The sequence below is a fragment of the Lacerta agilis genome, chromosome 16, assembly GCF_009819535.1.
Source record: "Lacerta agilis isolate rLacAgi1 chromosome 16, rLacAgi1.pri, whole genome shotgun sequence".
NCBI lineage: Eukaryota > Metazoa > Chordata > Lepidosauria > Squamata > Lacertidae > Lacerta > Lacerta agilis.
In genome coordinates, this window is record NC_046327.1 from 2,945,520 (window position 1) to 2,959,822 (window position 14,303).

General features: G+C 39.5%; 1 protein-coding gene across 3 annotated transcripts in view; it reads right to left on the reverse strand.

Annotated features, from left to right (window-relative positions):
* Positions 1–14,303, reverse strand: part of CNTLN (centlein) — a 160,097-nt gene that overhangs the window by 84,559 nt on the left and 61,235 nt on the right. For all 3 annotated transcript variants that reach the window (XM_033173714.1, XM_033173715.1, XM_033173713.1), the window contains 3 exons: positions 11,244–11,369; positions 9,301–9,422; positions 4,173–4,313 (listed from right to left, as the gene is read on the reverse strand). In XM_033173714.1, the coding sequence (XP_033029605.1) occupies positions 4,173–4,313; positions 9,301–9,422; positions 11,244–11,369 (389 nt within the window). The remainder of the gene's footprint in view (positions 1–4,172; positions 4,314–9,300; positions 9,423–11,243; positions 11,370–14,303) is intronic.

Below are 14,303 nucleotides of genomic sequence, written 5' to 3' on the forward strand. Positions count from 1 at the left end.
ACACTGCCATCCCTTCTACCTGAGAAAGGAGATGAAATACTTTACCCATGATCATGTGTGCATGGCTACACTGCGAATGTAACCAAATTCCTAGTAGCTATTGACACTTCTTCTTCTTCTTCTTCTTCTTCTTCTTCTTCTTCTTCTTCTTCTTCTTCTTCTTCTTCTTTTGCAGCTCACAGTTCTTTTTCAGAAGATCTAGTGGCTACGCTAACTGCTGTAGTGTTTTTTAAAATATGTATCTGTGGCATAAGTGTCAGCAACTGAAGGAAACATCTTTGCCACCATCTTTGCATCTACAAAATAGCACACCCAGTAGGTTTTCTCTGGAGGCAAAAGGTGGAATCGGGTTGTTTAAATCCAGAGCCACGGGAAGATCCTTGTCTCTTGAGATGAGGTTGATGTTTATTGAACCTGTGTTGATGGATCTGTTTCAACCGCTACGCCATCTAAAGCAGATAGTGCACTCTGTGATATACAGTTAACCTACAAGAAGCCTTAGTTTGAAGTACTCAAAGAAAGGCTGCTACAATAATTGCTTTTGCTAAAATGGAGAGAGGAATAAATACGACAATTTCATCCTTTTACCCCCCGGTAGAATAAATGTTTCAGAGGCACACAGTGGAACTCCTGACCACTTCCCCATTAGAATGCCTTTTTTAAAAAAAATCATCTTCTGTCGTCCTGCACATGATCATCATATTTATATCCCACTGCTAAACTTTTGTTCCCAGAACAGCTCACAACAGTATGAAGCAAATAAAGAGGTCCGTGCATCTGAACAGGTCATCAGCCAAACACTACCAATAAGATGAAAGAAGGAGAGCTCCTTCCATCAGCTCAGTGCCTCCTAAACTGTTTCCATTCCACTTGGTCATTTTAAGAGGTACTATTTAACTTAAAGAACCAGTGCCTGAGTGTGCTTTTTTGTTGTAATCTACCCTGGGACTTTGTGGTGAGAGACAAGTAATAAATTTATAAAATTATACATATATATATAATTTATTGGTTTGTTTGTGGCTTGTATAGAATAGTTTGTTTATTAATGTTTGATGTTTTGTTGTGTTTTTATATATGTTGTAATCCGTCTAGAGTGGCTGGGGAAACCCAGCTAGATGGGCGGGATATAAATAAAAAAATTATTATTATTATTATTATTATCTTTCCTCCTTGTCATGCCTGTGTGTGTCTGTATACGTGTGTGATGCCTTTTAGAATGTAAGCATGCAGACAGAGACTGCCTTGTTTTAATTGCTTGTGTGTAAGCCCCCTTGGGAGGTGATTTAGATGAAGACTGGGGTACAAATGCTCTATCTTAATTAATTACTATTTTGCCATGTGTTGTGTTAAAGGTCTGCTGAGTGTGTGTCCGGCAGAGTAGTTTCTTTCCCTGGAATGTGAATCATCACAGCATGCATGCGATAGGGGGCTTTATCACAAACAATTCTGATCAATTCTTTACAATTCATACAAGAACTAACAAAATAGAAAATTCTTTCCAGTAGCACCTTAGAGACCAACTGAGTTTGTTCTTGGTATGAGCTTTCGTGTGCATGCACACGAAAGCTCATACCAAGAACAAACTCAGTTGGTCTCTAAGGTGCTACTGGAAAGAATTTTCTATTTTGTTTCGACTATGGCAGACCAGCACGGCTACCCACCTGTAACAAGAACTAACAAGACAAGCTATATAAAATTGGGGGGGGGGGAGCCTTTAACGAACATTAGTTGACCATTTAGTTATAGAATACTTAAGATAACCATGCTTGGTACTGAGACATCCTGGACACAGAGCTACAATTAATGAATTGGGCATCTGTACTAACTGCAAATGTAGACCAGTAAACGGCTCTTTTTAGAGCAAAGGTGAAAACATTCACCTGTCACCTCTCAAGATCTTTAATTTAGAAAATGATCCTTATCAGCAAATGCCATTGACTAAAAACATCACTGATGTAATATGTGCATCAGAGAAGACAGGTACAGTCTTACATCTTACCCAGTTTTTCTGCTGGTGATACTGATGTTCTAAGAACATGGCTTTATCACTTGAAGCCTTCACAGGAAACATAAGAAAAAGACCATTAGGACCAGCCAATTTATGATCTTCCTTGCCACTGAATAGCATTTGCTACAAATCAGAGGTAGATTTGATGACTTTGGAGATAAAGCATTTGAAAAATGAGCAGCTCCTTTTTTGCAAATCTATCACAGCACAGTTCATAATCAGAGCTTTGTATAAGTCTTTTAAGCTTCATTTATTTCTTCCAGTATTCTATCCTTAACAAACCCCAGTCCATTTAATATTGCTTTTTCCTTGAAGACCAAGGTTACAAGGAAGCTCAAATGTGGATAGAACTGGAACAACAGGTTTTTACAACACTACACTACGTTAATTGGCCTCCCAAAACAGAGTCATCAATATTTTTTTATTTTATTTTTGCAAATGGCCACTGTTGGTAATGCAATTAGCACCATCTGTACTTTTCTGCATTTTATTTCACTTCGTTTCTTTTGTGATCTCAGGGTTTACCTTTCTCCTTCTCCCAACCATGCAAAACTCTTAAGACAGGATAACACTTCCTGAATCTGATGAAGTCGACTGACGTCTGTGAATGCTTATGCCATAATAAATGTGTTCAACTATCAGGGAGGGGAGGAGAGGGTGGGGAAGTTTGGTTGCACTCATGGAAGTTGTTCTGAGCAGGCAATTGTTTGATTGTTAGATACAAACCCCTGTTATATTTGCTGCAACAAACTAACATGACTATCTTTCTGGAAAAAGCGCTACCTATGTTTCTTCCCATAGCCTTTTCCTAAGAAGTCAGAATAATGCTGAAATGCAACTGACCAGTGTGGGGTCAAGTGCTTGGAACAAGAGTAGAATCAGAATTCTAAAACATTGCAAGATGCAGTAAAGAAATTGTAAAGAAGGTCTCCAGCTTTCAGAAGTTCTATGGAAGAATCCCATATGCTACTATCTTTATGTGATGATACAAAAACCTTCGATGCCAGTAAATGTGTCAGGAAATCATTATCCAAGTGATCATAGTGTCATATATATATTTTTAAGTGGCCAACACAGACAGAACCAAAAACAGCTTGTGCTATGGACATAGCAGTATTTTTGTAGTTCCAACAGTGAAGTTTTAAAGGTAGGTCCTTCAGCATTTTACTGCCAAGATAATATTCTAGATGTTCTATCAATGCAGGCACACTTCTGACAAATTTGCTGAAGTCTCAAAAGAACAGGGGGGGGGGGGAACGTTCAGAGTTTTAAGCACACTCAATGCTAAACAACAAAATCAACTTGACAAAAGACATTTTAAAACATAATTAAAAGAATAATTATGCAATCCCTACCAACTCCCTTTTTTCTAGTATGAAAGGGAAATGCTCTTACTTTACCAGGGTGAGTGTAATAGTCTATGAATTATAAGATCAAAGAGGCAAACTGTATGTTTTCTAAAGTAAGAATTCCTTCTCCAAGTTTTACACTTACCACAGCTAAAAGAGCTGTGTGAAGGGATCAGTACTAAACCCAAAGGACAGGCTGTGCATGGCAAGAAAGAGAGCAACTCCCTCATGCCTTTCGCAGGTCACTACGAAGGACCATGTTAGCAGATCCACTCCAGACCCTTAACAGGCAGCTCTGCTGCTACCAGTAATTAGCTTGGACAGCTCTGGCTCCAAGAGTAGCAGCAAGGCTACACCATAATGAGCTCAGCTGGGATTAGCAGGACAGGGCAGGGAACCAAGAGAGCTGAGGCATTCTGCATTGCGTATGTATCAAGGAGATCAAACAAGGATGGCTGGCTAGGTTATCCCCTCACCACCTCATTCCAAAAATGAAGCACGGCAGTGTGTAAAATACAGGCTAATGAAGAGCGACACCTCCAACAGATGAGAGCCACATTAATTAACACAATCCCTAGATCATGTAATACAGTTTCTGTTAGTGCTAGCAAACTTGTTGTCACTGATTTAAAAGGAGGGGTGGGAGGAGGGTGGTGCTTTCCTCTCTGTTTCTAGGAGAGGAAGATGATTTAATTTTGGTATTTGAAAGGAATTCCTTCGTGTAGCCTTCAAACCCCAATGAGAAGAAGATTTAGCAAACTAGCAGCACATTTCTCAATGTATATGTATTTTAAAAAGAAAAGGAAGAAGCTCACTTTTCAATCAATAGCTTTTTGTGTTCCTTTTTGAAATACGCCAGCTCGTTCCACACAGCATCAGAATCTTCTTGACAAAGCTGCAGGGGATGAGAACGCTCCTTTCCATTTTTACTGCTTCCAGGCCTGTATTTAAACAAACAATGACAACAACAAAATCTATAAAATAAACGATTTTAAATGTCCGTGAAAAGTGTAATGTCCCAACACTTGATACTGCTGCATGTAATGGCATTACTGAAACATAGCCCTAAATTTTCACATAAAGAAACTGAAATTTCCGTTAACTAATTTCAGAAGGATAAACTGCTGATGTGGCACTAGAGTTCAGAAATGGTGTGTGTCAAACTGCAATGTTTGCCTTCGTTTGCACAGTCAGCAGGGAGAAAGTGAAAGGTAGAGATGTCAGACACAGTCTCAGAGAAAGGTGAGGAGCCACCAATTCTCCCAGCATGCAGTGTCAACTGATCCTTAAGAAACACAAACACTTGATCTGAAGGAAGTAGCCAAGTGTATATCAACACACAAAGACAAGTAGGAGGAAGCTTTTCTTCGTGATCTTGGCAGTTTCTTTTCAGACAATCAGAACTTGACAAACAATGGTGTTTTCATACACAGCCCTCATATGGAGACGCTGGTTCCCGCAAATGGTGCTTCGACATTAGTGGTGCCGGTCAAAAGCCCACTGTCAGGCCGCTGTACTCCCAAAAACACCATAGCGATGCAGTCTACAACTTCCTGCACAAAGATCCATGACATCACAGGCATAAATGAAACCTCTTTTCTTAAGTCATTGTGCTTCACAATCCAACTGGCTGATAGTCAAAGCACAGAATTCTGGTAAACTCAGATCACAGCTCTGTTTGGCCAAGAGACTCACTGGGTGGCCTGGGATATGCCCTTGCCTTTCAGACAAACCTACCCTTGCCCCAGGGTTGTTACTAACATAAAATTATGTAAATCCACATACATTGCCTTGATCTCCTTAGTGCCAGTTTTCTGTTTGGAGAGAGTAAATCAATTGCATTTGAACAGAATGTTGCTGTTGTACAAGACACTACAACTAAGCTCGGGATTCTACTGTCTTTCTTCAGAAGGAATTTGGAGATGTGATTCATAAGCATGCCACAACACAAACATTACATGAAAGGCTTTGTGGCAAGAACTGACATATGACATTGTCCACTTTCCTCCCAAGAGATTGCTGCTTATGACCTTACTACATGTTCGATTTACGTTCCCATTGTGCTGTGTTTGGGGAGGTTTGAGCATGATCCCCCACAGTGTGGACAGAAAAAGACAAATAATCAACAGACAAGAGGAGAAAACGCCTCTAATTTATGCCTTGCATAAACAGCCTTGCTGGCTATGGTGAGTCATAAGTGCAAAACCAAAATGAAATAACAAAGTGGTATGGGAAATGTTTGATAGGCAGTAGTGTGCAAAAAATGTAACAGAAAAAAGGACATAAATAGAGGTCATATTAACAGTGATAGGATGAGAACCATGCAATTGAATCAAATTATAAGCCAATAGATTATTCATATATTTATACATTAATATTTGATAATATTTTTAATACCATCTGTTAAGGTATTGTTGATTTATTTTTAGTTTTATGAGATTATTATTCCTATTATTATACCTATTTCTAACCATTAGAAATTGTAAATTAAAATCATTTCATTTTTAGAAAAATAAAAGGCCTTCTAAAAATAATAAATTTATAGAACAAATGTTTTCCATTAAAATTATATATGAACAATGCATAGGTTTTAAAAGTGCATGAAATGCCTTACATTTTCATTTACACCAGGAGGACAGTTTACTGTATGCGATAATGCCAAGCAGAATGACTTCTGAGAATGAGTTCTAGGGTAGTACAATGCTTTACTCACATGCTGCCCTTTGATGTCCCTGTAAAAGCCACATGGCAAATTCAAGGAACATGAGATTCCTTTGTTGATGCAACTCTGAATGGATTTCTTGTGTCTCAGGTAAGGTAGGGATGTGACGGTTTGCAATCTTCCCTTTTGTGTCTAGTTTGACAAAGTCCTGGTCTAATTATGTCTTAGAAACACTTCTCTCAAAGTGACCTTGCAAGTCAACAAAACATCTTTTATATTTTAAATAGAAATATTCAGCTTGATCCAATGCTCTGTGAGTGCTCTGCTACATACAAGGAGCTCTTCGCAAGAATTTCCCATTCAAAACAATACTGAGCTTCAGGTAAATAATGGGGATGGGAAGCATGGAGCTGCCCCAAATACTGACATGAGTGTGGAAAGCACATCCACTGAACAAAAGCCAGTGTGTATGGAACGATTCTTGGCACCTTCTGTGCATCCAGAGCCATTCCTGATTACTAATTTACTTCAGAATAATTGCGTACAGTCACCATTCCATAGGACAGTGTGTTGGTTGCAATGGTCTCACATTTTCAAATAGCAGCATTTTCTTTATCAGAAAATGTTATTTCTAGCAGTCAATACTACTTTGTGGAATGTGTTTGTGCATCTGCTTTGAACACCTGAAGGATTGTGAAAAGTGACACAACTCTTTACCTTGCCAGAAGCTTATATTTGATTTTGATTTATTTCTTTAAGACTGGAAAACCCTCTTTATAAGCTATGCCTCCCCTTATACACGAGGAATCAAGAAACCCTTTAAATATTCAAGAAACGCAACCACTTAAAAGTCTCTCCCCCTCTCTCCACAATAATGAGGAGACCTGTGGCTCAGTGGCATGGCACATGCTTAGCATTCAAAAGGTTCCAGGTTCAGTCCAGATCTCTGGACGGGGCTGGGAAGGATCTATCCGAAAAGGGAAAGTCAGAGCTGTCCACAGAAGCCAGCATCGAGCTACAAGGGCCAATGGTTGGCTTTGGTATACGACCACTTCCTATGTCCCTATACCATGTTATTTCAAAAACAATTTCTTTTCACAGTTTAGCCATCCAAAGCCTTTCCAGTAATGTACTGCTTGGAGCATATGCCTCCCGATTTAAGATAATATAATTGCTATTCCCTGCAGCATGTGTGAAACCAGGCATGATAATAATAATTTTATTTATTTATTTATTTAATTTGTATACTGCCCTATACCCATAGATCCAAGGGTATCCTGATATTGGATCAGGGCTAGCATAACTGTGGTCCTAAAATAAATATTTGAGGGGTTTTTTAATTGTCCAGAAAGTTCCTTGCTCACTGATACTACAGACCCTGTGCACAGATGACAAGTTTATAACATTAAATTTATTCATTATCCCAGTGGAAGAGGCATATTGAACCAACATATCAAACCTCCTCCTACTGAAGACTGAGGCTTTTCCAGGGAGAGGAACATCCATGCTAACTTGCTGTGTTCATTGAACATCATTCCTCTGTGGTTGTGAATCTGGGCTAAATTGCGCAACAAAAACTGATTTTATTTAATTTGGTAAATGAACCCAAGTGTCTCAGAGTGCTCCACATCTTAAAACAGAAAATAAAAGATTGTTGTGTGTGTTTTTTTGTACCAGTTCAACATACCTAGAGCCCCCATGGAGGCTCCCATTTAGTTAGGGCAGGGGGAGGGAAGTAATGGAAGCAGAAAAGGTGGTCATTTCATTTCTTTTAATAAACCCAGGCACACAACAGCTATCTATGGGGAACAGAAAAACCAGCAAAGGGCCCTGAAGAAATCAATACATGGCCTTGATTCAGTTATTCCTAAAAACCCATTCAAAGAAGTAGCAGAATCTCAATTAGTTTTACTGTTATTTTCACTACCATTGCTTAATCCAGGTTTATGAACTGATCACCTTCTTCCCTATAATTTATAAGCATAAATGATTAATTAGCAACACATTATGGTGTTGAATTAACAATGCAATCTGTGTAAATTAATTGTGGAGCTACCAAGAAAACCCCCCTCTACTGACCATAACACTCAAGAGGGTCTGTAAGGAAGGAGGCTGACTTTCAGATATTTGGGTCCAAAGTCATTTATTGCAAATATCTACTAACATGATCACCTTGAATTGGGCCAGAAACGAACCGGCAATCAGTGCAACTGTTTTAAAACCGGGGCGGGGGGGGGGGTCAAATTAGAAATGGAACCCCAACCAGTTATCTGGCTGCTGTGTTTTAGAACTGTTGTCTTTAATGGTAGCCCTATGTGCAGCATGCTGCAATAATCTAATCTGGAAGTTATCAGAGCATGGAGAACATTGGCTATTTAATATCCGTCCAAAGGGGCCTTAGCTGGAAATAGGCACTCCTGGTCACCAAGCTACGGACCTGCTTAAGTTGCCCATAATTTAAAATCTAAGCTTTTCTTGCCCATTGCTCATAGAAGTTTTACCATTTAACCTAACAGTAAAAGTGGAGTATAATTGCCTATATTAATAAATGTTTCAGGTGTTTATGATTATTGCATACTAGGCAGAATTATTTGGAGTGTACAATGAAATCTACATGTAAACAAGCAATTAAAACAATGGGTGATATTCAACTAACTGTTACTCCGACAGACCCACTGAAATGACTGGACCTAGCTTAGTCACGTTCATTCTTTCCAATGGATCTACACAGAGTAAAGTTGGTTGAATATCCCCCACTGTAAACTCATTAATTAAGAAGGATTTTAGGAGAGGTAAAACAAACCATTTGACAACTTAGAGAAAGTAGTCATACTGTATTAAGTTCATTGCAGCAAAAACAAAGGGGTGGTTTGGCATTACTCGTCTGAGCCGTTGCTCATGCCCTCTCCCCAAGCATGTGCACAGCCTTCTTCCTCCTTTCTTCAGGGATAGAGAAAAAAGCTATATATAAACAATGGAACTAAATGCCCACAAAACACAGGTACAAGGAAAGGACAGTGACCATTCACAACAGAAGTAATTGGTGGCTCTGTTCATTCATGAAACTTATAATGGGATCTAAACTTAAATGGAATTCCAGTTTATGCCACTTGTTTATACAGTAACATTTACTCATATGAGCCTGTGCAATAAAGACCAACAGTGTCAGGAAATTATCTTTTCCCTGCTTTAATCTACTTCTTTTCTAAAACACCTAAGCAGCAAAAAGTTACACTCAGATTTAATACATATAATGGTTTTTAATGAGCTGTGTAACTTACTTGCTATAGCTTTCCTCCCATTGTTTTAATTGCTTTTTTACTGCTCTGTAGTTGGTCTGTAACATCTGCAGCCTCTTTCTGCGCTTTTCATGGGTTTGCCTCAGCTCATCGTTTTCTTGGATCTGCATAATACCAAGGTGACGTGATAAGATATGACTGAGTAAAATGCAAGCGCTTAAAATGGCAGTCTGCTACAGCTAAGTTTTATTTTATTATTTACGATCAACTGACAACACAATGTTCATACACGGTAACAGAAACACCCATCGCATTTAGAGTTGGAAAAAGGTTGAGAAACGGGCAACCAAACGATCAAAGGGATGGAGAGACTCCCCTACAAAGAAAGGTTGCAATGTCTGGGACTTTTGGTTTAGAGAAAAGGCGAGTAAGAGGTGAGATGACAGAAGTTTATACAATTATAAACTTGGCATGACATGGAGAAAACGGATAAAGTCCCCCCCCCCCCAAATCAAAACACCAGAACTCGTGGACATCCAGTGGAGCTGGACGTTGGAAGATTTAGAACACATAAAAGAAAGTACTTATTTACCCAGTGCATACGTTTTGTTTGTTTTGTTTTTGAAAACAATAATTGGGAATACAGATTCTTAGAAATGGATTTATTGCACAAACGTTCTTACGAATATTCAAAATAGTTGCGACCAAACACAATAGTTTAATTACTACAGAAACTGGTTGACAAGAAGCAACACAAATTACCACCTCACTGTGTTAATTTTTTCTTTAAAATTGATGTGGTCAATGGTGCTACTCAGAGGTGTGTGTTTGTAGCCCTGAACTGAATGATAGCACACCTGTGAGCTTTTGATAATTTGAATAATTGGAGGCGGAGTTTACTTGCTGCACTGAATGCAGTGATGCGATTGGGTAATTGATTATTGTGAAAACTGTATTTAAGTTACCCAAATGTTTCATATAGGTGTGCAGTGTGAGGTTTAGTGTGAACTGTTGAGGAATGGTGGTGAGAGGGGTGTATTCCATACATTCAAAAATAAAAAGCAAGTAAAGATATTGTGGGCAAGTTTGTTATTTCAACGTCCCTGCCGCTGCGGACACTCGGTTGGTGCGGATGCCCAACACGCTGTATCCTCTAAGTACTGTGGCCTCTTTGAGATAAAGAGCTTTTATGGGACATCAGAAAAACTCAAGTTGTCCTATGCAGAGTACAGTATTCCTGGGACTAACAAGTCACGTTCCTTCCTATTAGTAACACAGCCAATACAGATCAACAGTGCGTTGCAAAAAAGAATTTATTCTTAGCACTTGACTCCATGGTTTTTTGTCTATGAGAGTAGCCAAAACCTGAAGCTGCGCTGATACCCAGTGCATAGTTTAACTACGGAACCCCCATAGGAAGTAAGGATGGCCACCAACTTGGATGGCTGTAAAAGATTAGACAAATGCATGGAGGGAGAGGTCCATCAAGCCTCAGTGACTTTGCTCTGTCCTCCACAGTTGGAGGCAGCAAAGCTTCTGAATACCAGTTGCTAGAAACCAAAAGCCTGCTTGATGGTCTCCCACAAGCATCTAGTTGGCCACTGTGAGAACAGGATGCTGGAATAGATGGACCAATGGCCTGATCCAGGTGGCTCTTCTTTTGGCCATTTCAGACATGGGGATATAACTCTCTAGGGTGGACAGATAGATTTGCAGGGATCCAGCCCCACAATCCTTAATTAAAATTCTATTTAAGTGGCTGCTTGAACATTTTGTTTCAATTTTTTTGGTGCACAGGACTGTGAAAATGATAAAACTTTAAGCCCATGGAAAACACATTTATTTCAATTTCCAATATGCATTGCTATGTATGCTGGGTTTTATAAAATGACATTGTGTTTTTTGTTTGCCTCTGTCTATGCCAACTGAAAGCTAATTCTAATAATAATAATAATAATGATAATAATAATAATAATAATTTTCACCTTTAGCTGCAGTGTCTTTTCTAAGTTTTCAATCTTTCTTTCAGCTATTTTAAGCCTTCTTAATTCCTCCGACTCTTTCAAAAAGCTCTTTGGGGACAGAGACCTTGAACGTTTCACAGGTGGTTCCTCGAGAATAAAACAAGGACATGGTTGAACTGGTTGGAACACCGGATTATGAAAGACATGCAAAATTAAAGAACAAGTAATTTTGAATACTAATAATGAATTATAAAGAAAAAAATCCTGCATGGAATACCAGAGAAATAACAAGCAGAATTACCACAGCGCTACCACTAAAGGTTTCTCTGTGACTCGTTAATGAGAATATTCATTTACATTTACATTGTTTCTTTCAGAATAATGATGTCCCATTAGGGAAGACTAAAGGGTTATAGACTCAGAAATGCAAGAAACCTCATTACAAAGGAGGGGATAGAGGCTGATCTAATTGCTCTATAAGGGTCCAAGGTTACACTTGATAGGACAACCAGAAACAAGAGGGAAAGGATTTTTTCCCCTTTGAAATAGTTTAACACACTGTGAAGTTGAAGGAACAATATGCTTGAGGAATATAAATACAACAGACAGTAGATCTTATACCATAATGACCATATGGTCATTAACTATAATATGCCCAACTAGAGACAAGAGTGTGTGTTTATATTATGTGCAGCTTTCTACAGCAATCTGGAGAAAGGATGTGTGAAAATAGCACTTAAACTGGGCAACCTTCTTGCTCGCACCATGTCATATGCCTTTATGTAAAAGGCATGAAAGATTCAGATCAACTTCACTGAATTCCTAGATAATTTTGGTTAAAAGGCTGGGCAGTATCTTAATACCATTATGGTGCACTTAATAGTTTAGCAGTATAAGATACATAATGCTCCTTTAGCTCCTCCAATTCTTTTATTTTGTAAAACAAGGAGCAATTGCAGTGCCTTCAAAATCCATCAGTTTTTTATGACATAAAAAAAGAAAAGAAATAGGATTCTGCTGTTATTTGTTTTTGCACAAAACGGAGAAGGATTCGGACTGTAGTGGAACACCTCTTTGAAAAACATATTTAAATATATGTTTCCTATCAACTATAAGGATAACCTGAGGAAGGAGGAGGTATGCTACTTGGCTGCATAATCCTGTTTCCTGCTTGGAACAGGATTGTGCAGCCAATGCAGGCTTAAACTCTTCTCACCCATCAGCTGACATTCCCTTGACATAAGCTGAAGAGCAGATGGACATGGTTTGGGAGAAATGGTCAGGATTTGTGCAATTGCAGCCTTATTATTTTTTTTTGAGCCACTGTAAAGGCAAGTGGCTTGTGGACATGAGTACTGCCTGGCCACAACCCTAGTATTGTCTCCAACACTCCAGGGGTGCTTGCATGAGAACTGTTGAGTGTGAACTGGCCCCACAGACCAAAACAATAAAAGTTATATTGATTTCTCTGTCTGCCTGTACTGAAGGCTTAGGATGGCAGAAGCACTTCTTTTGCTGTCCCTAACCTAATCTTCTATTACCACTGTTCACGTTTTCTCAGCATCCCTGGTCCCTCTGAAGGGGGCACTCATGACTCCTGGTGAACAGGGCTGAACTCTTAATGCCTCATCTGCATCTTCCACACGTTTACATCTTCCTTGCCACTTCCAGGAACATAATTTCAGTCTGAGGTTGATGCCCTCTTGCCAAATGTTCAAGGTGGATGTTGCAGAAGTGTACCACCAGCTCACCACCCTGTCTCTGACTCCAGTGAGGCAATCCACATTTCAGTAGGAATTATGTAGAATTGTACTTAAGGTAACAGATGACATCAGATTGACTATTCTGTGTGTTTCTAATGCATTGCTATGCTATATAAATCTTAAGAACATTTTTATGCTTGTAGCATTGTAAAGGCTATTATAATAAGATCCGTAAAGTGCCATGTACATTGATGGTGCAGTACAGATTATAAAACACATTTTGCTGTAGATCATCCGTAAGTAAAGATGAACTGGTTGCACAGGCCAAAGAGCATGGGAATGGAGAGAATTCTGAAGAACATTTATGAAGTCTTCAATAGAATAGAAACGTTGACGCAACAAAATGAGTCGATGTCGGTGTGAGCTCCAATGAGGTGCAAATGTTCCATTCTAGAGGCTTTCCTGGAGCAGGTCAGAAGTGGAAAAAAGGTTGCTAATAGAACTACTGTATAGTTTATAAGGGTCACTAGAGTGGCATAACTAAGTAGATTCTGTTATACCACAGCTGGTGGGCCACTTCAAACATTACTACAGTGTGGGACAAATAATGGCCCCCAAATTTGTTGCCCCATTTGCATTTTTTTCAGGCAGCAGCAGCAGCAATGGCAGAGGTCCTCTTGTCAGGTGCCTCTTGTGGCAGATGCTATCTACAGCGGCAACACCAAAAATAGATTTCTGGGGGGTGGGAGTGGGCACAGAAAAGGCAATGTATATTTCTGGGTGAGGAAGTTGTGTTTCACATGTTAAGATCTCTGAACCAAAAGTATCAGTACAGTGGTACCTCGGGTTACAGACACTTCAGGTTACAGACTCCACTAACCCAGAAATAACGCTTCAGGTTAAGTACTTTGCTTCAGGATGAGAACAGAAATCGGGCACCAGCGGCACAGCGGCACCGGGAGGCCACATTAACTAAAGTGGTACTTCAGGTTAAGAATGATTTCAGGTTAAGAACAGACCTCCAGAACAAATTAAGTACGTAACCAGAGGTACCACTCTATATGTTAATGGCAGGAATCTAGTAACAGGAGGTAGCAAGTGGGGGGCTCCTTCTTTGGGGGGTACTTGCCTCCTGCCCCCCCCCTTGGTGCTACCTATTTCCTACCCAGAATGCCTTAGATACAGTGTTGTCCTGGAGCATCCTAAGTGGAAATGGCAGCTTCCCCCAGATCCTGGGCATTCTGGGGGATATGACAGTCATTGTAAAAACGGTGGGTGTTAGTGCAGGGGAACATTTTCCTCCAAAATTGTTTCAGAATTACTCTGTGTCCACAGCATTTGTGGGAGGGGGTGACAAAAGGACATCCATTGCAGCTGT